At 39.4% G+C, this 27,671-nt stretch overlaps 3 protein-coding genes across 12 annotated transcripts in view; 1 reads left to right on the forward strand and 2 right to left on the reverse strand.

Moving 5' to 3' along the window:
• The window catches only part of ALG5 (ALG5 dolichyl-phosphate beta-glucosyltransferase), a 21,010-nt gene extending 13,585 nt beyond the window's left edge, over positions 1-7,425 (reverse strand). The window contains exons 1-6 of one of the 3 annotated variants that reach the window (XM_082279107.1): positions 7,320-7,425; positions 5,436-5,577; positions 4,543-4,589; positions 3,811-3,879; positions 2,457-2,549; positions 893-1,006 (exon numbers count right to left, since the gene is read on the reverse strand). In XM_082279107.1, coding sequence (XP_082135233.1) covers positions 893-1,006; positions 2,457-2,549; positions 3,811-3,879; positions 4,543-4,589; positions 5,436-5,544 — 432 coding nt within the window. In that variant the 5' untranslated portion in view covers positions 5,545-5,577; positions 7,320-7,425. Of the gene's footprint in view, positions 1-892; positions 1,007-2,456; positions 2,550-3,810; positions 3,880-4,542; positions 4,590-5,435; positions 5,578-6,173; positions 6,313-6,680; positions 6,799-7,319 lie in introns of those variants that run through there. The other 2 variants (XM_082279106.1, XM_082279108.1) reach the window with 2 other exon arrangements.
• EXOSC8 (exosome component 8) lies at positions 6,954-16,546 on the forward strand. Of its 2 annotated transcripts, none has more exons than XM_082279110.1 (11): positions 6,954-7,016; positions 8,717-8,753; positions 9,889-9,952; positions 10,503-10,576; positions 11,145-11,190; positions 12,201-12,306; positions 12,392-12,437; positions 12,702-12,798; positions 13,827-13,947; positions 15,908-16,014; positions 16,416-16,546. In XM_082279110.1, the coding sequence occupies exons 1-11, from the start codon at positions 7,000-7,002 to the stop codon at positions 16,529-16,531; spliced, it is 831 nt and encodes a 276-aa protein (XP_082135236.1). In that variant the 5' UTR covers positions 6,954-6,999; the 3' UTR covers positions 16,532-16,546. The 2 variants fall into 2 exon arrangements, with proteins under 2 accessions (XP_082135236.1, XP_082135235.1); XM_082279109.1 differs by lacking the exon at positions 6,954-7,016 and adding an exon at positions 7,436-7,519.
• A 10-nt stretch (positions 16,547-16,556) lies between these two features.
• Positions 16,557-27,671, reverse strand: part of SUPT20H (SPT20 homolog, SAGA complex component) — a 30,001-nt gene continuing 18,886 nt past the window's right edge. For 3 of the 7 annotated variants that reach the window (XM_082279105.1, XM_082279104.1, XM_082279103.1), the window contains exons 19-23: positions 25,674-25,743; positions 24,516-24,670; positions 22,222-22,277; positions 18,582-18,687; positions 16,557-17,084 (exon numbers count right to left, since the gene is read on the reverse strand). In XM_082279105.1, the coding sequence (XP_082135231.1) occupies positions 16,984-17,084; positions 18,582-18,687; positions 22,222-22,277; positions 24,516-24,670; positions 25,674-25,743 (488 nt within the window). In that variant the 3' untranslated portion in view covers positions 16,557-16,983. Of the gene's footprint in view, positions 17,085-18,581; positions 18,688-22,221; positions 22,278-24,515; positions 24,671-25,673; positions 25,987-27,671 lie in introns of all 7 variants that reach the window. The other 4 variants (XM_082279100.1, XM_082279101.1, XM_082279099.1 and 1 more) reach the window with 2 other exon arrangements.

Here is a 27,671-nt window from a genome sequence, read left to right on the forward strand (position 1 = left end):
AAACAAATCAAATGCCATGGTATCAGCCAAAAATATAATCTCAAATTAAATCAACATGATCAGAACAAAAAGTTTAACATTATTCTTGCACTACTATTTCTCACATGAAATCTCTCAAATCTACTCTATTTGAGAGTGTGGGGCCAATGCTGGAGAACCAGCAGCTGCTGCCACCCTGGTAGAGAAAAGCATCAGGGCCACACGCTGCGCATCGGGTCCCGCACTTGTGCTCCTGCACTTGCAGACTGTGACCCCTTCCACAGCTACATCCCCTGCAGCTCTGGCTGGAAGGCTGCATATCCCTTCTGGCACTCTGGGAAACCTGCTACAAGTACTTCACTCATCTGCCTTTAAGCAGAAAATAAACCTCGGTTCTTTCAAGTCAAGCTCACAAAAGAGAATGACTATGCAGGGAGGTGTTCTTGTTCCACAGGTTTCTGAATTTTTGTTTACAATAAAAGTTCTTCCAAATACTGTCATTAAACTAAGGACCCTGAGAAAAGAAAACCTGTATAAAAGAGGGTGGAATTAAGATGCACCCTTAAAGGTATATAGGATGACATCAGATAAAATGAAAAAACAAAACAGTTAACAAAGAAAACTAAGTAGGCACCACATGGTATTTATACAGAACAGAACAACTTCAAACAATTTGAAGGAAGCATAAACAGCAAATAGAACATTCTGTACTGCCTTGAAGTAGACACAATAGATGCAAAGGAGGTCAGAACTCCATTGGAAGCTCCTTCTGACAGCCCATTCTTGAGGTTTCTAACCTTACACTTAAGTTTTCAGACTTACAACTACATCTTCACCTGGATCTCAAAAAAGTTGAAGAGAATTACAAAAGCCAATCTTGTGTATTAAAGTATGCATGAGAATTTATACTCACAGGCCATGGCTGGAGATTGTTTAGACCTTCTTCTACTTTTTCAATATCTGCAAATTTTGTAGCTCCATCTGCATCAGCCATAAGAATCTTTTTCCCCCGAGAACTAAAGACACCCTGCAATGAAAATAGTCAATAAAAAAATCAACACATTTGAAATCAATTACTTGTTGAAAGCTAGGTGCAAGACACTGCAAAAACCTAATGTAGTAACAAGACAGTGATATCTCACAGATTCTACACAACAGGTATATTAATATTCTGCTACTAACAATAAATTACTTATTTATAGTCTAATAACATCTAGGGACTTCACACTGAGGTGTCCACAGTGACAGACAATGCATGAACATGAAAGGCTAACAATCCCTCTCAGGAAAAGCTTGCAAACTAAAAGCTTTACAAACCTAAATCTAAAAGTCAGTAAGCTGCTACTAAAAATCTAAATCTAAAAGTCAGCTCTAGAGGGGAGCACTAAGAAGCAGTGATTAGCAGCTGCCACTGCACTGGATGGCTTTTCTTTGTCATGTGAGCAAAGGAAAGCAGGATGTAGTGCGAGTTTTTCCTAACACTGTTTCAAGAAAATTCAAGAGCTATTTCTCAAAACTAATTTAAGATTAAGTCTCAAGTTACAGTATCACTGAAAAACAATTAGCAGTGGGTTTGACAAAAGTACTGTCACAACCAAGCATGTGAGCATTTGGAAAAGCCTGTCAAGGAAGTAGTTGTACACACATTCACTCTATACTATGCATTGCAGAAGTGTATCACACAGAAAATTGTTCTCCTTCTCTTGGTATAACCTCAAAACAGTCCCATATGTTCTCTCCATTTCCTATAGTTACTCATTTTTCTTAAAAAATAAATTGACATATTAAAGATAGAGCTGAAAATACAGATAAAGACACATCACTGACAAGCCACAGATGATACCACCCTTTTTCAGAAAAGCAAAGTGTCATTCATCACAGGAATAAAATGTTCCTTCTAAATGTGTAACGGCTATTTTATTTTTAGAACAAGTTCATTTTATAATAATGTCTATGTGAAAGCATAAATTGTGCTGTTTTGACTATTGAGTGTGGGTGATAGCAGTGGGCTGCAGTAAACATAAACTTTGCTGGATGAGTGCTTGTTTATCAGCAATCTTAAAAACCACAGCTATGACCTGGAGAGCAAAGTTTGCAACTTTGGCTCTATTTTGTCTACAAAACCTGAAATTTCATCTGTAACAGTTTTGGTTGGTTTATTTTGGTTGGCTGTTATAAATGCAAGCCTATTTCTAAGTAGAACATGAATATGAAATTCAAGCATTTTTTTCCACTTTGAATTCTCATATTAAAAAAATGTCTTTGCTGTTGATCTTTCTGGAAAGACAACACTGCTACCAAGACCTAAAATAAACTTATTTTGAAAAAAGTTTTTGCTTTAATTTATAGAATCTGTACTCAGTTTTCTCATAATCATTTTGTTAATGCGTTAAATTCAAAATGTCAGCACAGCTCTATCTTCTGTATATTTGGGCACAGGTAGTTCAAACAGAGAAGGAGATGAAAGTATTAATTACCGTCCTGACTGCTCCCCCTTTCCCTCGATTTTTTTCCAAAGATATCACTCGCACTTTGTCACTTCCATATTTCTTGCAGTACTCCTTTGCAACCTGACAGATACACAAAAAGCCAGCATAAAACAAAACCAGGAGCCAAGGGAGAAGTTTACATTTGCTCACCCTCCAAAAGAAAATAAATTAATAGCACAGAGCTATAACCACTTCAGTTGGCACAATACATTGCCAGTGTTCGCTGCAGTCTGTTTGGGAAAATAAAAAACAGTTCACAGTCAAAACAAGAAGACTGAAGAAACTAACTAATGTTCAATAAGAACAGGATATTTCCCTAAGCAATTTCAATCCCCATCCTCCCACCTCCAAAAAACTCAATCCTAATTTAATTTCTATCATACTATTACAGACCTTTTCTATTAACACCAATAGTTAATAAAAGAAATAGAATTTTCTGTGACAGCTACCTATTTCTCACTTGTCTTGCTGCTATTTGTGGTTTTGAAGAAAAATTCACATTGATCTAAAATCCCATTCACACTGTAAGGATCTGCACATTTTAGTGCATGTTGTGGGAAAAGAAAGCTTGAGTTTTCTCCTAATTTTTTCTAAAGGTTGTCTTGAGTCCTTTCAAGTCCAGAGGCCAGCAGCCATTGTATGCTCAGTTGAAAGAAATGGCAGAAAGAATGCACAGAAGTCACATATACATATGAACAATCCTTAATGGACAAACTTAAGGACAGAAAATCAAAAAGCAATATGCATTTTAGTAGCTACCTCAAACACCTTCCAAGCAGTAGGAAAAAACCACTGCAAGTTGGCTGGCCTTCCTTGCCAGTGACATGCACCAAAGTTGAAGCAGAAGAATACAGAACTATTTTGAAAATACTACTACTGGCACGTCGATTTTTAAATGAACAATCCCATGAAGGGTGTGGGAAAGAACTGTGTCAGCTGTTTTGTCAATCACAGTATGAATGGGATATTTAAAAAGACTTTTTAGCTTCCTCGAATTCATATTCACATCATCGCTATGCACATGTGGAGTATTTAATGCAAAATTTCTTGAAGTTAGGATTAGAATTCTTAGAATCTCAGCTGCAGGAAAATGGCTATCACAGTTGCCAATCAAGAAAACTAGAACTTACAAAAGAATTATATGTGTATTCATGTGCATATGTGACATCCACGATGCATATAGGAAAATGACAGAAAATAATCAGAAATGTGAACTTCAATTGTCAACTGCTTCAAGCACCAAAATATAAACGTGAAACATTGTTATATCCCACAAATAAACAAAAAAGCCAAACAAAAATCCATGCCTCTGATTGCTTGGGAAGACACTTCTTTTTCTTACCTTTGCAGTTTGATCTTTACTACCATCATTAACCACTATCACTTCATAAGTGAATGAAGGATCTCGTTTCTTGAAAATAAAAGCAGAAAAAATGCATTTCATCCAATTTCTTAAGTAGGCAGTAGGACTTTCAAACATCATTACTCTTTTCTCCCTAGCAGTCGTTCATGGCTGCCAACAGACACTAATATAATGCAGAAAATTTGTTAAGATGGGATAATTAAAGAATTTTGTTGCATTTGATGCATGTACAATTACATTGGTTTGTCATGCTACCATCTAGAACTGAGAAATCAATTTATTGTAGAAGATGAAAGCTCAGAAGAACATCACTGTTAAGAAAAACAAACCAAAACAAAATCCACAAACTTTCACAACGAGCTTCTTACGCAGAGAACAAACCCTAATGCAGAACAGATGCTTAAGAAACTCATTGGAACAAACCAGGGTTTAGTTTAGAAAGTTAAATGCATGGTTAATCCTTAGCTCTGTCTTGGACAGATTTCATGCATATGAAGATTTTTTCATCCTATAATAGTATATTAAATTTTTACTTAATTTAAAAATCCTTTCTGGCACTTGATCTAAAAATAACTGATAAGAAACAGAAGCATTACTTATAAGCGGCCAGGTATTACTGTTCTATGTACACTAACATAACAAAGTGACTTGATCACTGACTTGTTATACACAATACACAGAAAAAAAAAAGAATTCTGAATGCAAGAATACCTGTCTTTTTTCTAGATAATCCAAAGCTTCGTCCATCATAAGAGGTACTAGAGAAAAGGTGGAGGAGGTCAGGTTAGTAGATTATAACAGGAAGAGCACCACAAGCACCTGCACAAGCAAGCTGAAAACAACCACAAAGCGAAGCTGAGCAAATCAACTCTTTCATACAACACTACCTTCAGTAAAAAAGCTTAGCAGCTGCAACTCTAAGTGCTGTCCTTTATGACTGCAGAAAAAACACTGATGAAAATCACACACGTGATAAAAAGACAGGATAAAAACATTTTTTCTGAGGAACCAACTTTTCATTTTGAAGTATGTAATTCTCTATACAACATTGAAGGAAAAAAAAATCGGTCTTCATGACTGACCCTGCAAACCAGCACTGACTTTACTTAAGGAACCTGTTGGAATGTGTACTGCCACATCAGCTTTAGAGCTTGATTACTTCTATCACATCTAAAAGCCTTCACTCAGTATCAGGTACTCCTATCTATGGCCAAGTCAAACACAAACCTGTGAGACCATCCATTTTTCTGCTTGTCTGAAGCTGCTGCTGTTGTTTAAAGAGTGGGAAGCTCTCAAATCAATTTTAAAAGTATTTTTCTACTTCTTGACTTGCAGCATTTACAGGGGAAATGAACAGCCATTCTTCTGGGGATCATTAAAATAAAGAGGATTCTTACAAGTGCTATTTTTAGCAGTAGAAATCAAGTTACACAATTCCTTAATTTTGAAATTCAATGGACTTGGACTGTTTTCTGGAAACTGTGTCCAAAATCTGATACATAATCTGGCCTGCCAGAATCTACTGCTAACACAACTGACCTCTGCATTATTACAGTAACAACAGATAGATTTTCTTCTTTTCCTCAAAACAAGAAAAATCTTACACCGGTCTTCCTCATTGTATGAAGGCACAACGACAGAGAGTTCTCTTGTAGCAGGATCACGTATATTTGGTGCAGAACCTTTCCTGCATTCAGTGTCTTCGTGTGGCATTGTTTTGGCAGTTACATGAGCAATTGCACAAGTCTGTGATGAAAAAGAAACGAGAAAAATTGTGGAGTATTTTATTAGAAGTTTACCTAGCTGTTAAATGTGCTACCTCATTACTGAAATATACTTGATTACCCTGGTAACCAAGTATATTTCAGTAACAGGTGGGTCAATGGTGGAATTTCATCCACTGACTAAATCACACAGGTCCAAAAACCTCTCATGAATGGCATGGTTACTCCTACTCTGATCACTGTCAGCATCATTGGCTTCTTGCTGTTTTTGACTGCCAAGCATCCAGATGCCTCCAAAGTTGTCGTCCAAGTCCCTTCCCCAAGTAACCCTGAGCACACAAGCAGGTGCCACCTCTGATCCCCCACCAAGCCACTGAAATCAATGGCATTGCTCATGACCAGCCAGACATACGTGCATGCAAAACCGAGGCTCTGATTGCTTTATGCATGGCTAACATAAAGTGGTAGAACTTGGGCTCTGGAGCACTTTTACTTGGTGGCACCTTACACAGAACCACTGTATCAATTAGGTTGGAAAAAACCTTTGATATCACCGAGACCAATCCATGCCCCACCACCACTATGTTAACTAGACCACGGCACTGAGTGCACACGTACGTCCAGTCTCTCCTCAAACACCTCCTGGGACGGTGGCTCCACCACCTCCCTGGGCAGGATGCATACGTGGCACTGTGGACAGGCAGCAGAATTTCGCTTTCCCGGGGGTCGAACTTCTCAGTCTCGCACGGCATTTTAGATACACAGAAACACAGCCGCTTCCCAAATGGTTAACGCGAAGGCGTTACCAGGACATTTCCCAAGACGTGCTGCAAGGCTGAAATGCCCCGTCTCGGTCCCCTTTGCCGGGCGCGGCTGCCCACGCCTTGCCCCAACGCGTCTCCCGCACAACCCCCGCACGAGCGCAGCCCTGCCGGCTGCTGCCGCCCAGCCCGGGCCGGCCCTGCCGCCTGCGGGGCGCGGCGGGACCGCGAGAGCCCTGGGCAGGGCCGGGACCCCGGGCAGCGCCTCTGCCCCGCACCGGGGGGCGGGCACAGGGCGGCCTCGCGCACCGCCGCCGCCACGGAGCCCCCCGGGCCCGCCGTGCCCGCGGTGCGCGGCTCTCACCAGGACGAAGAGGAAGGCGGCGAGGGCCGCCAGCGCCAGCGCGGCTGCGGGCAGGGACAGGGGCAGGGACGGGAGCGGCGGCAGCGCCATCGCCCGCGGCAGCCGCGGGGCCCCAGCGCTCCGCGACAGGGACGCGGAAGCGGCCGCGCCGCCCGCCGGGTGCCGCTGGGAGCCGCGGGCGCCCCCCGGCGGTCAGGGCCCGGCAGCGCCGCCGCTCCGATCGCCGCCCCTGCCGCTGCCGCCGCCGGTCCGCCCGCGGAGCCGGCCGGGAGGGCGGGCCGCCAGGGGGCGCCGCATCCGGGGCGGGGACGGCGCCGCCATGGCCGCGGCTTTCAAGTAAGTGCTGGGCCCGGCGGCCGCGGTCCCGCCGGAGCCGCGCAGCGCGTCCTGCCCGCGCCCCCGCCGCCCCTGCCCGCGCCCCTGCCCGCGCCCGAGGCCCCGCAGGGACCCCCGAGGGCATTATCCTGTTCTGCCGCGGCGGCGCGCGAGGGGAGCGGGATCGGCGCGTCTTGTGGGGATGGGGTCGGTGGTGCGGGGGCCTCGGAGCCCCGACGTGTGCGGCAAAGGCTGAGCGAGCGGGGTTTGGCCAGCCGGAAAAAGGCCCGGCAAAAAGCGGAGCTCAGTGAGGCCCGGAGCTACCTGGGATCAGAATCGCAGAGTATCCCGAGTTGGATCCTTGGAGATCACCGAGTCCAACTCGTGGCCCTGTGCAGGACAGCGCCAGGAGTCACAGCGTGTGCCTTAGAGCGTTGTCCAAGCACTTCTTGGACTCTGGCAATTTTGGTGCTGTGACCTATGCCCTGGGGAAGTTCCAGTTTCAGTGCCCAAACACCCTCTAGGTGACAAACCTTTTCCTACTACCCAACCTAAACTTCCCCTGACACAGCTGATAGCATTATAAGGAAGTTCAGACTGTAGGGAATTCAATGGCTTCCCATTTATAGCTACTCGTTTTAGAATAATAAAATTGTTTGGGTCAGAGGGGATTTTCACACATCATCCAGTTCCAACCACTCTGCCGTGGGCAGGGACACCTTTCACTAGACCAGGTTGCTCAGAGACCCATCCAGCCTGGCCTTGAACATTTCCAGGCACGGACCATCCACAACTTCTTTGGGTAGTCTATCTCAGCATCCTTGATTCCTCTGTATTTATGTCTTAAATGTGTCAAACAAGGTTTAGCAAGTCCTGTTACATGAATTGGAAGACAACAGACCTTGCATTGGGCTTACAATCCAGCAGTACAGGACCAACATATGTGGAGCCAACAGGAGCCAGTTCTTGCTTGCCATTATGTTTGTGATGCCTGTGTATGCTAGTTTGCATTTGGAAAACTTGCCTGTTTCCTTTATCTGTTTTCCACCTCCCCCCTCCCCCGAAGCACTCTTATAACAAAACTGTGAATGCTTTGTTTAAATATTAGCAAGACTTTTTATAAAAGCTTTTGTTTACTTTATTGATTCCTGCTTAAAATGCTAATACACAAATACTGTTAGTAATGTATATTTAATAAGCAATAATTATTTCTCATCTGAAGTACTGCATGAAGCATATTTTGTAATTTTATATTTTCTCAAATGTTCTAAGAAAAACTGAATAATTAAAAGTTTTTATACCATTTTCTACATCTGAATGCAGTCCTCGAACTAACAGATATTTCACACACTGTAGTAAGATTTTCCTTTCTGCATTCCTTGAAAGACATTCTACACCCTTCTGTCACTGAACACTTCTTTAGATTTAAAGCTAATAGGATTACTGAAGTGAAAGCTAGCAGTTTTTGTTAAGTGTATGTGCAGGCAGGTTCCTTGTATGGAAGAAGCATTTTGGAACTGAATGTAGGAAAACATCTTTGTTTTCTATTAGTTTAGAGTTTCCTCATTGTTCTGCAACTATATTGCTAAGCAGTTTTGTCAGGCATCTTGATTCCAAGATTATTTATTGTTGTGGGTTTGTGCTTGCTGATTTTTTTTTTTTTTGCTGTCTCTTGCCTACTCAGGAGCTTGCATTTGAATTTCTCTTTCTATTTGTTCTAGAACTGTGGAACCATTGGAATATTACAGGAGGTTTTTGGTGAGTGAAACATGAGATGCCTGTATAAATTCCTTGTAGTGAATTTTTTCTTGCTTGCTTCCACTCCTCTAACTTGTCTGTATGGAAATCTGAAACTATGGAAATGGAAACTGAAAAAAAACCCCAAGAAACTCTCTGAGCAAGTGAGAAACAGTTGTTCTCTTCAGAACATGTTTTTCTTTCCATCTTTGGTGTTGGTGCTGTTCATCTTGATGGGTAAATGCTTCTGTTGGTCTTGAAAGGAGTTCAGTTTAAATTTGACCAAGATGGTGATGCAGGTTTTTGTCTAGTACAAAATTATGTCAAACCAGGCTTTTAGATGCTACAGAAATTAATAATAGAGACTATTGCTGCTCGCCATGCACACTGTAATTGTGGAGGAAAAACACTGACTTTTGTCACCTTAAATTAGTTCCTCTATTACTGAAGTTGTATTGACTTAGAAATGGGTCCAGTATTATTGCAGTGTCATAGGTTAGCAATTCTTATCTCACAGAAGATAAACAGTAATGAGTATTTTGGACCAAACCGCTACATGCAGTCAGTTTGGGTTCTCATAATTCAACCAAAAGTCTGCTTTTGCTTCTCATAATTCAACCAAAAGCTTGAAATTGTGGTAACAATTCAGATCTATGATGGAATATTGTTTCAATTTCTAACACAAGGGTTATGTATTGTACAGCTTCTGACTGATGGTATTTGAATGTTGGGTTTTCTTTGGGTGCAGGGTTTTTCTTTCGCTTTCCTTTAGTTCAGTCTAATTTTAAGAGCTCCACTAAACAATGCAGACAGGTAGAATCTCTAAGTTACCAGTTCATTCTTGGATGATATTCTGAATCTAGCCTCTTGTAGTACCTACCCTTGAGACAATCAGTCTATTGTTATATTGTCAAAATAAATTAAAATGGATTTTAAAAATCAGGGGTTTTCTTTTGCAGGTCTACAACCACAAACTATGTATCAGTTGATGAAAAGCTAGCTAAAGGGTGACCGAGATTTCCCCAGCATGTTTGAGGCTGTATAATTCTGCTAAAAAGAAGAGAATATTATTTTTTATGAACTTCTGTAGCATAAATATTATTGTGTTATTTGATAAAATATGTTTTCTAATTTGAACTTTGTGATTTTTCTTTAGAAAGAGAATTGTCGGCCTGATGGAAGAGAGTTAGGTGAATTTCGGACAACCACTGTCAACATAGGCAAGTGCTTGTGTGGAATAATAATAATGGGGGAGCTATTATTAATATCAGGTTATAGTAGTGACCTTAATGACTTGCTAATTGGTTTTCTTGATTCTTGCATTTGGAAACCAGGAAGAGGAAGGATTTTTCTTTACAGTTTCAACAAGCATGAAAGAGAATCCGTGGTACGATAGTATCCCTGAGCATTGTTTTCAGTCCTGTTCCTGGGCCAATGTGCACAATGTAATTAATCAGTTCTGCTCCTGTATGCGCAGCACAATTTAGGTGCCCTCACAAGTTTGCAGATGACACCGAACTGGGAGGAGTGGCTGATATGCCAGAGGGTTGTGCTGCCATGCAGAGAGGCCTCAGCAGGCTGGAGAACCTCAGCCATTCTGTGTGACTGACTGTTTAATACTGAGATTCTGTCCCACTCTGGATTTGAGACTTTGCTTAGCCTGTGTTTAGTATAAAATGATGGAAAGTAAACACTTTGTGAAGGTTGGACATTATTTACCGCCATTTGAATGGAAAATAGATTTTATTGAACAGTACTTTTTCTCTTCAGGTTCAATTACAACTGCAGATGGTTCTGCCCTGGTGAAGTTAGGAAATACCACGGTGATTTGTGGAGTAAAAGCGGTATGGTTGGTTTTTATCTTTATTTTTCTGTTAGCTGACTTCATGCATTTGTGTTTAGAATTTATCACCCTCGGAGTTACAATGATGTGCCAGTCAGATGCAATTACAGTCTTTCACCTGAGTTACTTCCAGACCTGAAAGTTAATATATAATGTAATTGTATAATCCTACCTGTATAGTCTGAGAACATGTATTTTTGTGATGCCCATTGTGTATGGGGAAAGATGTGTGCAAAACTAAAGTCTTTTTTATTTCTAGATAAAAGCTCTGTAATTGAAAAGTTACTGAATATCGATCAGTAAGGGCACTGGGAATGAGCTGGCTGGACTATTAAATGCCTTGTAGCCTCAACTGTACTGCTGGCCTGCCATGACCTACAAGACAAATGAATGCTCATTCCTATACTGAGTTTTTCCATAGGAAATTTACAGACAAGGACTGATTAAAAATGGCTTTTGTAAATCTCATTGTCATGGTAACTGGAAGAAAACAACCATTTGTATATAGAACAGCTGGAAAATATTTTGTACAAAATTCTGGTCTTCATTTTTCTTTTCTGTTTCTCCAGGAACTTGCTGCACCAGCAGTGGATTCTGCTGATAAGGGATATATTGGTAAGTGTTTCAGTATGGATCTTATTCAGGTTTTGTATTGCTTCAGCTAAAAGGTTGTAAGATTCTGTTGTGAAGATTTCTTAAAAGAATGAATTTGGACCAAATTGTATTACATCCCTTGAAATTAATTTCAAAATTGACATCCAGGAATCTAGAATTCCCTTTGCTCTGCTTGTGAGTTTTCCATATACAGCTATGTTTTTATTGCTGATTCCAGGCTGGGCATGGAAAGAAACCTGCAGCAGTGTGTATATTAAGAGGGAGAAAGGTAATCTATAAAAGATAGTGGCATGCAAGGTTGTGCAAAGGCATGTTAACTTCTGTTTCAAAGTCCCAGTAGGCAAAAAATGTAACTCCTAAAAACAGTGAAATAAAAAACTGTTTATTTTGCAGAGAACTGTAAGTTCTGGTGGTACCTCCTCACTCCTGTTTGGAGTTTCTTTGGAAATAAAATAATTCTATGGAACTGAGAGCTTAGATGAAATCCCCTTTTTCTAAGGCATCTCCCAAGTTTGTTGTTTTCAGTGAACTTGACTATGGTTAGAGCTTTTTCATGAATGTTTATGCATATTTTTGCTTCAAGTCTAAAGGCTCAGGTTTTAATGGTTGATGAAAAGCAGACAGCATACCAGTAAAGTCAGGCAGTGGGATGGAAATGCTGCTGTTTCTTGATCTGCTGAAGAGCACTTAACACATAAAGAAGAGTTTTTGTGGGGTCATGATAGTCAGAGAAGGATTATAAACAGAAAGTGGTAGCTAGGAGTATGTGCTTTTCCATGGAATATATAGTTTCTGAGTACAGAGAGTACTACAAGTTCTTTAATACAAACTCATGCATAACTTTTATTTTTGAGGGGAGAAGTAGGAAGGCTCGACTGAAAAATTCTTGGTCTTGCCTTTCATTTGAAGTACGTAAAATGGTACTAAGAGCGTCTGTTGTTTATTTATCTATTTTTGATTACCCATTGCCTGCTTTCTTCAGTTAATGACTAATGATTCTTGCTGCCTAGTTCCAAATGTAGAGCTGCCATCCCTCTGTGCAGAGAGGTTTCGCTCTGGACCACCGGGTGAAGAGGCTCAAGCAGCGAGCCAGTTCATTGCAGATGTGATTGAAAAGTAAGAACCATCTTAGTGCTTTTAAAATACAAGCAACTCTGCAAGACAGTTTTCTATTTCCTTGCTTACTCTCATTTTATTTTAGTTCACAGATGATAGTGAAAGAAGATCTGTGTATTGCCAATGGCAAGGTAAGTTGTATCTCAGAATGAAGAGGGAGATAGTAACAAGATCACAGTACTTGTACACAAGTACAAATACAAGAGTATTTGGGGTTATAGGGGGTTTTATTGTTGTTTTTGCTTTTCAGTCTTCATGGCTTGGTTTACATGTTAAGTGCAAAAATTAAATGATAGAAATAAGTATCTGTATTTAATGTGGCCAGAATTTTCTTATATATTGCACCATTTGCTTAGCTGATGTAGTATCTCACATGTGCAAACCTTTTCTGATAGCTTGCTTGGGTGTTATACTGTGACATCATATGTCTGGACTATGATGGAAACCTTCTGGATGCCAGTGTCTTTGCTTTGTTGGCAGCATTAAAAAATGGTAAGTCTTCCTTACAGCAAGAGACGTTCTGATTAGTGTTGCTTGGAGAAGTCCATTAGTTTTGAACCCTGGTAAGTAGGTAACTGGTTCATGGGACTGTTTGTTTCCTGTCATTTGAATGCAAACACAAGGTGGAGATGATGGTGGGGTGCCATAGGTGTGTAACACCTGGAAAACAGGATCTTTTTGTATGCTTATTATTGCTTTCTTAAAAGACTAACAGCTATGCTGCCATGTGTTCTTTGGTGTCGGATACCTGAGCCTTTCAGCAGTGGCCACGAACAAGTTTAACATCTAAATCAGGGTATTACTTTGATAATGTATTTTGTGTAGGCAGAATGAGCAGTTGGAGGCTTTGCTTACACAAATACTTTGTCACAACAGAATATTCCTTTCCTAGCTTAATGGCTTATAGTTCGTAAAAAACTGTATGGACTGACTGTTCACAGGCGTGTGGCTTGTAGATGCATGAAGGCAGCAGTTTAAAGGGAAGCTGATGGCAACGCCTCCCTTTCTAACTGAATTGCCAGCCTTGGAATTCCCCTAGCTACTTTGCTCTTTTCCTCCTTGTCTCCAACAATGTATGGGTTGTCACAGCAAGAGTTAGCTGAAGGTCAGATTGTACTGTTTCTACAGATATATAAAGCTCATGACATGAGACTATATTCCTAATTTTTTATGTCCAGTAGACATTACTGGGGAAAAAATGCTTTTCATTAAATATGACTCCAAAGTATTCTAATTGTGTGGCATTTTAGAAGTAGAAAAAACTTCTGTGTAAGGAGAAAAGCTTCTGTTACCTTAGGTACAAAAAGCAAATAACTTCCTTGAACAGGTAGTTCCAAGCTAAATAGTTTCTTGAATTTTTTTTTTGTAGAGTACCATTAATGTAGGCAAAACTCTATTCTGATTGATTTTCAGTGGCTTAGAAGAACAGCTTCAATATTTCAGTAGTTGTCAACATCTCTAGGCCTGCTAAACCCAGCAATGTTTAATTTTAGACCATTGTATTTGTTTCATCTCTTCAGTACAATTGCCATCAGTTACCATAAATGAAGAAACTGGTCTATCAGAAGTTAACTTAAAACAGAAGAATCCTTTGATTATCAGAAAACATCCGGTTGCCACATCATTTGCTGTATTTGATGAGTAAGTTCTAAACTGTTTTGTACTTTATGGAAACAACAGTGTCTATAAAACAAATGAAAGACAGAGGATGCCACCAGTGATGTTTCTGCACTTCTGCCTGTGACCAGTGTGGAGCCTCAGGCAGCGCTGCTCCATCCATCTTAAATCCATGGCCTCTCTCATTGAACAGGCCTGTAGTTCCGTGATGTAATGAGTGTGCAGAACACAGTGCAGTCTGTACAGCTTCTTCCTGTGGCTTAAAGCAGAAGTAGTTCCCAACCTAAAGGATAAGCTTAAAAGTACAGGGATAGGTACTGTTTTAGGTTTTTGAAGTATCTTTTGAGATGAAAACGTTACCAATGCAATTAATGTTTTAGAAGCCTGTGTAAGTAACTGATATAAAAGATGGTAGTTTTTGAACAGCTTATTCCAAGGATGTAGTCAACAAAGGAAGCAAGAAGTAACAGTCCAGTCAGAACAATAGAACCCGTGGATAACTGAAAACGTAATTACCCAAGGTGAAGTGTAACCAGCACACTTAAGTCATTGTTCATGTAGGAAAAGCATCTGATTATGAAAATTCAAAGTAATCACATCTGATAACTTCATCTGAAATTGTTTACTGGCTCTTCATTAGGTCAATAATGTTAAGAATGTGTTCTGCTGCTATTTATATGATGTGCAGTCTGGTGAGATCCATTTGCAAAGTATAAAGTGACAATAGTGCTCACTGTGCTATTCAAGATTTAAATCTCTTCTGTGCAGGGTTATGGCACATTAATCTGTATTCACAGAAATCAGTAGTAGGGCCTTTCATCCAAGTAACAAATGGGGTGGAGAGAGCAATCATCTCAAATGTTGACCAAGTGATTACCAAAATGCATCAGAGCAGGACATTACTGGTACTTTAGAGTGCCCTGTTAATTGCTTTAATACCATTTCTGGTGGGTCTGAAGTTTGATGTACACTGAGCATTGGGGTAACGTACCAGACAGACAGCTGTCAGTAGGATATTATTTACACACAAATCACACATACTTACACATAGACCAAAAAGGTGCATGTGGAAGGCAGCTTTCCACAAGTGTCTGTTGGGGTTTGGTTTCCTTCCCTGAAACCAGCTGTTGCATCAAACAAATTATTTAAGTCTCCTTTTAGCTCCTAAAACTACAGATTGAGGAGGCATGTGCTTGTGATGTGTGGTTTGAGGTTTTTTTTTTTTTTAATTCTGGTTTATTAGTTTTTCTAGAGTTGTTGACACAGCCCTTAAAATAAAATGCTTTACATACTCTGGCTTCCAGAGGCATTTTTCTTTTACATAAAAGGCCTCCTTGAAAAAATGAAAGTGGTAGATAGCTGGTTAGTGTGGCTGTGGCTGAGGACTGCTGGTGCAGAGCTGCTCCTGTACATCAGCAACAGCCATGCACTGAGCTGCTCATGTGAGGTATGACAGCCAAAATGAGCTGTGCTAAGCAACCCAGTGAATCTGGGTTTGAACTATTCCCCGTCTTGAGTGATGTTAGAGTTCACTGACAAGAAACTGAGAACTACTTAGGTGAACTTAACCACTGGAAATTAGTTTTGCTTTAAGGTGTCTGGTAGAAATTAGTGCAGCCTATGCCTAAAACCAATGCCAGTCTTTTGTGGAACTACAAAATAATGACTGCAATATTTCATATTGCTTACTGCAAATGGCAGGTGAGTGGCATTTTCCTGCAATTCACTGGTGTCACAAATTTATGAAACCTACAGCTTTTATGCCTGTTTTCCACAGTCATTCCACACTTGATTATGTGGAATCTCCCACAGTTTTTGGCTTTTTTTATTTTTTTTTTTAAATTGGTGCATTTTGATAGGAAAACAGAAAAGCTTGAGCACTAAATTAATCTACAAGTATTTTGTAAGACTACAGTAGTATTTTGCAATAACATTAATGGAGCAATGTATACCAACATATCTGCATGCATTTTTCTTTCACAAGCACGTTACTCATTGTTGATCCAACTGCTGAAGAAGAAGATTTAGCAACTGGAACAGTAACCATTGTAACCGATGAAGAAGGCAGACTGTGTTCTGTCCATAAACCAGGTACTTCTAAATTCACTACAAAGAAACCTAATGTTAGGTCAAGAAAAGATTATGTACCTGCCTTGCTTTGTGAGATGCAGGTGCTTTATGGAAATAGAGTGCTTGAACAGTCATTAAATTACTTGCTCTTGAAAGGAGTTTTAAGATGGTGGCACGACTGAAGTTCAAAAACCAGTCACAGCTTGACCTTCATATAGCAGAGGACAAATTTTGTCTCCTGTTACAGCTCTAGTTTGTTTCCATTATCTTTGCCTGAAGCTAGGGCTGGGAAAGCTGTATGCTCCCCAGGTGAAAGGTGCTGGTCATGACAATTACTGCATTTATACTCATGTTTGGAAATCAGTTAGATACACGTAACTGAAGTATAAGTAGAAAATCATATTGTTCCCTTCAATGTTTAGGTGGAAGTCCTCTTACAGGAGCCAAGCTTCAGGACTGTATCACCAGAGCAATTACAAGACACAAAGAAGTAAAGAAGCTGATAGACAAAGTAATAAAAAGTATAACACCCAAGTGAACAAAAAGAGAGCTCTTTTCAAAAATGGATTTGTAAAAATTGTATTTGTTACAGTGTTCACAAACCTTTTATACTAAATAAACAAATACCAATACTACATTTACAAAGTTCATTTTTTCTAAAATGTTTTTCACCCTTATTCTATGTACAATGCTGTTGAGTGGTAAAAAATACAAGATAAAACATTCTGTTAAAAAATTATGTGACTTGAGGAAACCAGACTCTAGCCACTTTATAGATGAATTTTTTAAGTTCTGTAAGGTTGGCTTCCAAAATCAGTTCATTTCTTTTAGTGTAATGTCAAAAGTTCATTTTCCCACAAGTAATATAAAACACTAATTTAATTTTAAGCCTTCTCCTTAATAATCTGAAAAAAACCCCCCTTTGAATCAATTTTTTTGGGGGGAGGCAAGTCTCATGATTTTGGAGGGGCCGGTGTGCCTCTTTTCCTTTTACTTTTTGAGTGGCTGCCTGAATGCTGTTGATGATGCAGGTGAGCTGCTTGTGCTGCTGCCGCTGCCATAGCCATTTGATGCTGCAAGAATCGCAACTGCTGCCATGAAGGAGAAGGGAGAAAAAGCTTGTTAGTGTTGACTATAAAGCTTTCACATCAGGAAGAATGAAGGGGGAGGGACAAGAAAGAAAAAAATGAGGAAGCACCAGGTTGACAAAAGGAACACACCATGTACTGGGGCAATGGGTACAGTCAAGCAGCACCAGTGGCACAGAAGCCTGCTGAGGGCACAAGCTAACATTTTACATGTGTATGTGCACAGCTTTGTTTCTTTGCCCTTTCTCTTCATTGCAGTAACTGCAGTAACTCAGCAACTTCACTGAGTGTTTGGGTTGCACAGTACATTTTTAATGTAATACCTTCTCAGTGTATGCATCGTTTGAATTTTCTGAATGTATTACAAAGATGAGACTGTGTGCTAAAAAAATACTAAAATGTTTTCATGAAGCATCTGAATGCTAAAGGAATGCTTTGCAGAGCTCTTGCTTCCATGTACTGACTGCAGCAGTGCCACATTTGAATTTCCAGGTGCTTTCGTCCATGCCATTTTGAAATCTGTTGGCACCTGGCATAGTATTTAGATTTGTGCCACAAGCACCCCTTGAATGTTTGCAAATCAGGAAGGTGGAGGGCTTAAATGAGTAAAAATAAATTCAGTGCTCCAAGCTGAGAGAACCACAGATTTCAGGTCTTGCATGACAGTTTGCCAAATACATGTTGGTTTTGTTGGGTTTTTTTTTTTTATTTCAGTTTGTGAAACCATAAGTGCATTAGTTAAAAAGAGAGCCAAAAGGGCAATATTTTTGATTTTGGAGCCAAGAATTGTATTTTTAATTTTGTTTTTTTAAACACAGTCAGACTGAAGTTGCTGGATTACTTGTATCTGTTGCTGCTGCTGCTGCAAGGCTTGTTGTTGTTGCTGTTGCAAGGCAGAAGAGAGCTGGAGTCTCTGCTGAGGAAGGCTTTGCCCAGGTCTGTTCACGGCAGAGCCAAGCTGAGACAACACTGAGAAAGGAGAAGGGGAAAGCAGGCAGGTCAAAGAAGTCAGGTTGAGTTGGTCAGGGGAGGAAGATGTAGGAATACAGTGTAACAGGAAAGGGGGATCAATAGAATTAGGTTCAGAGTCACATTGGAAACACTGCAGAAAAAAGTATACATGATATACATACTCTGTTAGTTAGAACATAATTAGATTATGAAGTGCTTGTGGAGACAGAAAGGTTTCTCACACTGGATGTTAAGCACACAGTTAAGGAAACATTCCTTAATGAAGTCTGGCATGAAGTTCCCTGCATTTTCATTTCAGGTGTAACTTACTTTCATGTGATACTACCAATTGATGGCACTTAACTGCCAAACAAAGCAGAGAAGTGCATGCTTTAGAAGTCAAGTATTTCTCATATAATTCATGTGCTGATAATAAACAGTAAATCATTCTGATCTAACATAAGACTTCCCTAAGACCAAACTTCATTTCAGTGTGAATTCATCAACATAAACACTTAGCTACCAAAAGGAGGCTCAGCAAGCACATACCTGTGGCTTGAGGTTGCATAAAATTCCCTACTCCAGTCAGGTTAATTACAGCAGCTTGTTGGGCAGATAATGCCTGATCTTGATTGGATGGACCTTGGTCAGACCCCTAGCAAAAATGAAAAGCTTGATCCTTATTACAAAACTTCCGTATCAACGAATAAGCAAATAAAGCCAGTGCGAAGGCAAACTTCTGAAGTGCCATTTAAAAACATTTAATGCTATGTCATCCAGTGCGTGTAGGTACAGGCTATAATGTAGTGACTAACAGCAGAACAAACAGATACTGAACACCCAAAACAGCTTTGTTTTGGCAGAAATGGTATTGCTCCTGTTACCCAACAGAAGTCCCATGTAGTTGTCAATTTCTCTGCAGTCTAGCAGAGACTACACTTTTTGGTTGTAATCTTACAACAATTTCCTGTCCCACTCCCAGCCCCAAAGTCTTCAGGGGCCCCTGAAATCATCCACGTGCAAAGGTCCTAATCAATCAAACTGTGCAAAGCTTGACACACTCCCATGTTCATACTGTGACACACACTCCTTAATTTCATAAAAATACAAAACCTGCTTTTAAAACTACATTTTCAGGACAGAATAGTTTTCACGGTAATCACTTTAAATCACATTAAAAGGAATTACTGTAGTCTCACCTAGTGTGCCCTGAAGTCAAAGGGTGCTAAATTACGACCTCTTCTAGAACTTAAATTATGCATTGATTTATAACACAGGGAAATAAAGCATTATATGCACAAACCAAGAAAACTTGACTTATCAGTCAGAAAAAAGCTGGTGCAGTCCAGGAGTTGCAATGCTTCTTTACCATTACATTATAATACCACTAAGATCTAGGAAAACCAGACCAAAAGAGAGCTCATTGAGACATCATCACCTCCATGATGACTAAGAGTCATAGAACCACCGTGGGGGAAAACCCCTAAGTATGAGATGAGAATGCATATTTATATTATGTTGGTAGCACAGAAAATTGTTGTTCTTTTTGGGCCTAGGTTTTTTCCACTAAGCACTGTGAGCACATACGTTCTTATCCCTATAAAAGCTAAGGCATCTAGTGTTCCTAATAGCTCATTTTACTCAATGACTTCCTACTCTATAATGCAAGGTATGAGAGAAGTTCCCTAGGGCAATTTAACCAATGCGCAGATTGATTTTCTCCAGAAGAACTTTCTGCCGCAAGGACTATGCTTACATCAGCTGTTTTGTAAACACCCTTGATGTTCAATGTCCAGAAAATAAAACCCAACAGTACAAGGTCACATGATTTTTTTTTTTTAGTAACTCAACTACTAAATGGCATTCAGAGATCTGGATGCTGAAAACAAATCTGAAACTTTCCCATTAAACTGTCCCACAATCCAGAACAAGGCCTGTGGCACAGGAGGCTATATACCATAAAACATTTGAAAGAGGCATCTTATTTATGAAGTGTACAGTAGCACAAGTGAAATTATGACAAACTTGAGTATCCAGTAAAGAGTCTTATGTCTGGGAAGAAGAACACAAAGACAGAGCAGCTAGTTTTCCCAAATTGCTGCATCAGCTTTGGTTAGGATTTTTAAGTACTGACCTGGTACCTGCACCTTAGGATTTTTAAGGTGCAACTGACCACTCAAAATTTGTCATTTTGAGGACAGATTGGTCTCTATCAAGACTTTAGACTTCCTCAGTGATTAAAGCCTTTAACACTAATTGCAGGCAGCAGTAGAGCTAATGTCTTAGATTACAGCTTTAAAGACAACTGGTATTTCCTTTGGTGCAAAGAAAATTCTGTTGAACTACAGCAGTGAGGGTTGTAAGCCAACTCACAGTAGTGTAAGTAACAAATTCTAGTTACTCTGTAATAACCCTGACTGCATTTTTTCTCTGTTCATCTGATGTATCCATTAGTTATGATAAACATAGCACTAAGCTGATTTTACACTACTCATACAGTGGGGCTGGGTCTCTTCATGACACAGTTAGACAATGCTCAGCCAGTTGGTTTGTTACAGCTTTTCTGTGTGGGATATAAATAAAGGAGTATAACCCAGCTCCAGCCATAGCAACAGAGCCACTGTAGTCAGTCTTTGCTGCTTGAGAAGGTTTAGGAGGAAGGCTTTTCTCCCCCTCTGCTTCAGATCTATTGGGTAATGGCTCATTTACTGGTGGAGATGGGGAGAATAAGAGAAACTTTCATCCGTGCACCCCAGACTAAGGGCTGTTAGCACACACCTGTTCTCCCTGTTGCTGAGGGCTACAGGTTGTAGGCTGCTGGGATTGTTGCTATGGGGAAAACTGTGACAGCTGCTGCTGGAGTGGGTTAAAAATAACTGAACCACCTGGAAGCTGTTAAAGATTTAAAACAAAAGGCATAATTTAATCAAACTGCTGAGTTTCCCACTGTTCTAGGATGAACACAGTATTGATAGTGATGTATTTCCTAGAGGCTTGGTTTTTGTTTTAAAGTTCCTTTAAAATCAGTTTACAATTGTTGCTGTTTGTGAAAAAGCCTCATGCTCTGAAAACAAACTTCCATGAACTTATAGCAAGATACTTCCATAGAAAAATACATTTAAATTATTTTAATTAAAATGGCAGATACTATACTGATATTTGAAAGGTAAATGCCAGTCTTCAAAAGCACTGTATATAATTTCCACTTTCAAAACATTCCACTGAATTTTAATAGATAGTGAAATGGCCTTGATTCCTCTCCCTTACCCCAGCTTCAGTTGCACTTATTTCAGCCAAATTGTCCTTGGTTTATATGAGTGGCAGAGCTAGTTTGAAAGGATGTCCTTCAACGTGGAATCACTTGAATACAAGCATTTAATTCTACAGAAGAGCTCTAGTCTGATGTAATTGCCTCCTGTGCCTGCCCTTTTCCATGTTTCTGGAGTGTGTACAGGAGTGGGAAGAGGAAGTAGCAAAGCTGGTAATAATTTTTTGAAGCATGGTGCAACATATGTGGAACACTGAAGCTGCAATTGTGCACCTGCATCTGGCAGCTGACTTCAAAGTCTGGGAACTCCACCCAGTTCCACAAACAGTCCCTGTTCTGCTTTTAAATGCAACTCTGACACAACAAACAACATCTGCTCATGTTTGTATGTATTTCTTTGCTTAGTGCAAAGAAAGCATTTACAGACCTTCTAAACTCCCTATCTTACGTGAACTTCCATTTCCTAGACCAGAAGCTCTTTAAACCTGTTACTGCAGCTATCTGTGCATGCTGAGCTTGGCTTTCAGGCATTCTGTGTGTAACCTCTGAGTGATTCTACTACACTATTTTGTACATTATAATGGTAACTTTAGTATAAAGAATGATCTGCAATGAAAGCTTAGGCAAATCTTGAAAGATTCTATTTTAGGATTAATCTTTTGAATCCAAATGTCAGCATCTATTGTTACTGAGAATTATCTGCATTGTTCTGAGCTAGCAATATAACTTCCACGTGGTATCTCTATGGAAGTAGTCTTTTGTCTTATTCTAAGCCTCTTAAATAAGCAATTACGATTTGCAGTAAATGGTCTGACCAACTGGCTCCAAAGATCTGTGTGGGGCAGCACAGTAAGCAGCACTAAGCAGGTCTCTACAGAAAGGTATGAAATTATTATTATTGTGTCCAAGTATATCAATTACCTGTAGAAGATTTAAGGGCCGAAGATTTGATGTATTTTTCAAACCAAATGGGCTGCCTGTTAAAGAAAACATCTTTTTATTAGTAGTGAGTCTTTACTCAGTTGTATTTGTGCTTTGCAGTACACCTTTTCACTGGGACTATTTCTAAACATTTTGAAGTTGGAAAACTGGCAAGTGTAAATTTCATACTTAATACAATGCTGCATTTTCCATAATGCAGTTCACAGTTATTCAGGCTCAAAGCACAAAAGAGCTGACTAAATGAAAAGAAATCTGTACCACTACTAACCACTGCACCCTGGGACCTATAACCTGTTAATGCATTTAAATGAAGGCGATTGTGGAGAACACCACAGCAGTTATTTGTCAGTGATCCTTCTTCCTTTAAAAAGTTTTACTGTTGGTACAGTAAATCCAAAAAAATCCAAGGGCTCAATCAAGCAATATACTCTTATTAACCTTTAACAGGAAACAATCCCACCCCAAATCTGAGCAATGCTCCCCTAAGACAGCAGCTATCAAACAGAAGCCCAGGAGGTCTTGCACAGACCCAGATCAGATCACTACTCTCATCTGTTGTGTGGGTGACAGCACAGCATGTAAAAATCTGTGACACCAAACTGGTAGAGGCTGATGGTGCTTGAAAGGACAGAACTAGACTAAAAGTGATCTTTGTGAATTGAAGAAATGGTCCAAAACTCACTAACATTGAATTAAAAAAAGACAAATGACCAAGTACAAAATTGTAACTAGCTTTGTGTCTTTACGGCAAGGAAGGACATGAGAAGTTACAGTAAGTCACAAACATACCCAAATCATCCATATCACAAACTACAGAGCACACAAAAGAAAAGAACCTCTTCACACAGTTTACATTTATAAAATTCACTGTCACAAGATGCCTTAGAGATTCCAAAAATTTAATGGATTCAAAAACCAATTAGAAAGTCCACAGACTAGAAATCTAGCACAGGATTTTAAGCACAAAGATCCATGTGGATATTCTTCAGCTGAGAAAGTCTCAAAGCTGTAGATTGCCAGAAGAGGTACAGTTGTAGACAAGGGATGTTTCACTTCACACTTTTGCCTCATCTTATACCCTCTCCTCAGTATCCTCTAATGGCAACTGTCAGAGACAGAATATGGACTGGATGGATTTTTGGCCTAAACCAGTAAAGCCATTCTTACGTTAAGGTAATGCTGTTGCAAAAAATACAGATAAAAAATAGGCAGACCTCATTTGGGGAAATGTTAACAGGAATGTTGTGAAAGAGATGAGATGCATTTATTCTGCTGTGCTCCACAGTGGTAAATCAGCCAAGCTCAGGCTTGTGTCCAGTTTTGGTTATCACATTTTAAGAAGGATGTAAGCAAATTGGACAGTCTAGAAAAGAGTGACAGGATTATGAAAGGTTTGAAAAATACAACCTATCAGAAAGAGAAGACAAATGTGGGACATGACAGCATGTTTGATACTTAGAAGGTAAAGAGAAAGAGTGAACAACTATTTTTCACGTCTGAAAGGTATAGGAGAAAAAAAAATTGCAATTCAGGAGATGCACTGTAATTAGAAGGAAACATTTTGCATGGATAATGAACTACTCCAAAGAGCTACTGAGAAAGATTGGAATCTTCTTTAGTGAAGGTATTTAAAGACAGTTTAGATAAACATTGGTTCAGTATGGCTTAGACAGATTTGACTATCTTAGCAAAAGGGACAGATATCTTGAAGTCTTTTACTCTTCTCTTTCTATAATCATACATTAGATTTTTTCTTTATTATATGTTCAGAAAAAATAAACTGATATTTTAAATTGTGCTTTTAAGATTTATATAGTTGCATTTGAAGGCAATGAGGAACTACTTAACTGTAGTACAAGAATAAAGCAGTACCAGAATAAAATGCCCCATACATTTAAAAAGTGAAGCCTCTTTCTAGAGTTCAATCATGCCTTTTTTTTTTTTTTTTGGCAAAAAATTCAATTCCATTTTTTTGGCAAATGCAATTCAAAAATTGCATTTGAATTTGAAGTTTCTTTCAAAGTTCTTACTGAGCACACCAAACAATCCAGGTTTTGACTATGTATCCCCAGCCTAGCTCACCAAAAACCATCTTCAAACAATCTCCAACACAGCCTACACCTCGAATGCAAAAGCAAGTTTGTTGTTCCTGAGCTCCAGCCATCAAATACACAACCCTCTTCACACAATGGCCACTTCAGTCCATTTTTCTCACAAAATGTTTTTACACTGTCCCTGTCTGAAGGGCAGCTTTTCCACTCAGTCACACTGACCTGCTTGAGAGGCAGACTGCATTGCAGCGGGCAGCGCACTTGGTACCAGACCTCCTGGGGGTAAAATGCCACTCAGATTTATACCTGCAGGGGCTATGGCACCAGTGTTGCACCCCAACATAGAGTTTGAACCACTCATCAGTGACTGTGCTCCACTGTAGAAGAGGAAAGACAACACATCAAACCCAAGTGGCACAAGTAAACCTGAATAACTAAATTTTTGCCCTCTGTCTTACGGCAAGTAAAACAGTTGCTTGCTGTAAATTATGCAATTATGGATAAAGCAGCACTGCAGCTTAAAAAAAAATTGTTTTGCCCAGAGCGTAACAAATACATTCCATATTATTGGCATATACAGGTTTTTTTCTTCTTTGCTATCAACTGAGGAAGATAAACCACAAGTGGTCCTTTTATTCTAGAAATACTAAAAGGTTTTCAAAATGGTTGTACTATCATAAAAGGAACAGGTTTGCATTCTCTTTTTCCCCTATTAAAAATATCTCTAACTTATCAACAGTGACCAACTGCTGAACACCTTAGCTGCATAAATGTCTGATACCTGCATTGAAGCACACTATGTGTCTTACACTGACCATTGTAATTGTAGAATTTTCCTTAGTCTAAAAAGCAGTTCATGTTATACCATACAATCTGTTCTTGACAGCATTTATCATTTTCTTCAAACCACAGAATGAGTTTTAAGGATCAAAGACTGTTTAACCTCAATGCTTTTCTAAGTTGATAGAAACAAATCTGTTCCCATTTTTCATTTAGATTAGTCTCCATATGATATTCTACCTCCTCTCTGGTTAATAAAAAGATGTTCTCAAACTTATAGAGCAAAACTTCAGAAACCACTTAAATTGAGATAAAGCCTGAAGAAATGAACCTATATGACTCCAAAAAGATGAAAGCAATGAAGGCCTTTCTTAATAGATCTTTTCAGTATTCTAATAGTAGGTGACTTCTATTTGGGAAATGCAAATAGTTTCTAGTGGCTCTTCACTTTGTAATTAGATGGTGAATGATCTGTTTTGTATTGCACATCCTGAAAAATATTTACCCTAATGGATGGTGGACAGTCCTGGACCACACCCCCTCCCACCAGCCAACCAACCCCCATGGTAAATTTAGAAACCATCATAACAAAAGACTTACCACACAGAGCCCACTACATTGATGAAGTTAAGTCCTGCAGGGTTTGCCATGACCTGGGTGGAGGTTGTTCCTGTAGTAATGGATGTTACCATGGTGGAAAGAGGAATGGTCATTACAGGCAGTGCCTGGCTCAGAGACATTTGCTGCTGAGCAAACGGGGTTAACAAAGTGGGCTGAGGGGTGAAGCCTGAATCTTGGGGAGTAGGGGTGGCAGAAGGGGTAATAGGAGTTGAGCTCTGAGCATCAGGAGGGTGTGGGGTCGATGAAGGGGTGTTGGTTGGAGTAGGAGTAGATGGTTTAGGAGTTCCAGACCCTGCTCATTGAGAAAAATAAAAAGTGCTAGTTTGTTATAAAAGGCCAATCCTTTTTGTATAATAAGGTTAATGGAATCTTACTTAGCACTGACAATTTCTTCTGTTTTTTAGACTGCAAGTGTTAATTTCTACACGACACAAGTGTTGCAGCACACACTCATTGTTAAGGATGCAGTATATCACAAAGAAAACCCATTTGCCATGCTTCATTCCTTGTGGCATACACCAATTTCTATTTTCCTTTAAGGCTGCCATAATTTTTTGTACATTAAGTCGTAATTCCATTCAGGAATACTTAAAATAATTTCTTAGTGACCATTTTAACCTAATTAATGTTTGTCCTAAACTGTTAAACAAATAGTATCCATGTACTGCCTGCACAATAGCATGGTGTTAAAAAGATATGGAAAACAAGAGAGTCAGCAGGAACATGTACTATTTCAACAATCCTGGGGCTGATCTAAATTTCATCAGACAGTCAAACTGCCATTTGCCAAATATTGACCAAATAAAAAGCAATTAATTAATATTTAAGAATCAGAGGATAATACTGCATCTTTAAAATCTACTGTGTAATTCCCTCTGCTTAAATGCAGCACATACAGCTGTATTTGTTGTGGATGCAGTAGGCAAAGTCTATAAATCGAAAAACAAAACAAAACCCCTAAAAAGCTTGAGCTGGTTTTTTTTGTTTTCTTTTTTTTTTTTTTTTAGCTTTCGTGTCCTGCAGAAAGAAAGGAAATAAATATGAATGGTGACCAGAGCCTTAAAGTAACAACTGTGTGCAGCAGATTTACACAATTCATAATACTAACATAAAACCAGACTCAGTATTTTGGAAGAAAACTTTCATAAGTTTCCTTTTTTATCTTGTGCAAAACAAGAAGGCAGAGAAGTTACACCTTTTGAGCTACCCAGATTTTAAATTATTTAATGCAAAAAGCATATTATAAGACCATGCAGGATACTGGAATGTGCAGTATACAATTATTCATAAAAAACCTGAGAAGCTGCAGCTATGGTTTTCCTCTTTGTACAGATCTGTTCACGAAATGGCTCAAGACGCATACATGTTTTAGAAAATGTTTATGATCTACAGCTATGATTACAATGATTCTGTCAGTGTTAATGAAAATACTTTAACTAGGATGTCACTTCTGATTGAAATTTGCATTTTAACACCTGAGAATATGGTGCTATCATCAGCAGCATCACCACCACACTTGCAATCAGCAATGATTTGTAAAACAGTGTAGGAGTGTTTTTAAAAAATCATCTTATTGTTTATTGTATCATCACCTTGGGACTGATCAGATTATATACATACATAGATACACAACTGCACCAGCTCCTATAACATTTAAAAAACCAGATGCTTAAATTACGTAAAGGCAAATTGATCTAACATACTGTTTTTACACTGGAGGAAAAAAAATCTACACTTTGGAATTTTATCTCATCACATCATCTACCAGCCTTTTCATATATGAGGAGATCATGCTAATTGCATAAAATGTATTAAAACGTATACACAGAGGGTGCATACATATATATACAGAAAACGAACACAGTTACAATAAACATAAAATACATACAGTGAACAAGAGACCTGCCTAAAGCTGCACAACTTATACAATTTAGGGTACACTGTACACTTAAATTTCATCATTCCACAGGTTAAGAA

This window comes from Coloeus monedula (assembly GCF_965178545.1).
Source record: "Coloeus monedula genome assembly, chromosome: 3".
In the NCBI taxonomy this organism is placed as follows: domain Eukaryota; kingdom Metazoa; phylum Chordata; class Aves; order Passeriformes; family Corvidae; genus Coloeus; species Coloeus monedula.

What these genes read in the sequence shown, in the direction of transcription:
- EXOSC8 (XM_082279109.1), top strand. Translation starts at nt 7,476, where the DNA reads ATGCCCTGGGGAAGTTCCAGTTTCAGTGCCCAAACACCCTCTAG. An exon ending in AATATTACAGGAGGTTTTTG is followed by an intron (nt 8,754 to 9,888) that starts GTGAGTGAAACA and finishes ATTTTTCTTTAG; the next exon opens with AAAGAGAATTGTCGGCCTGA. An exon ending in TGTGTATTGCCAATGGCAAG is followed by an intron (nt 12,438 to 12,701) that starts GTAAGTTGTATC and finishes CTTTTCTGATAG; the next exon opens with CTTGCTTGGGTGTTATACTG.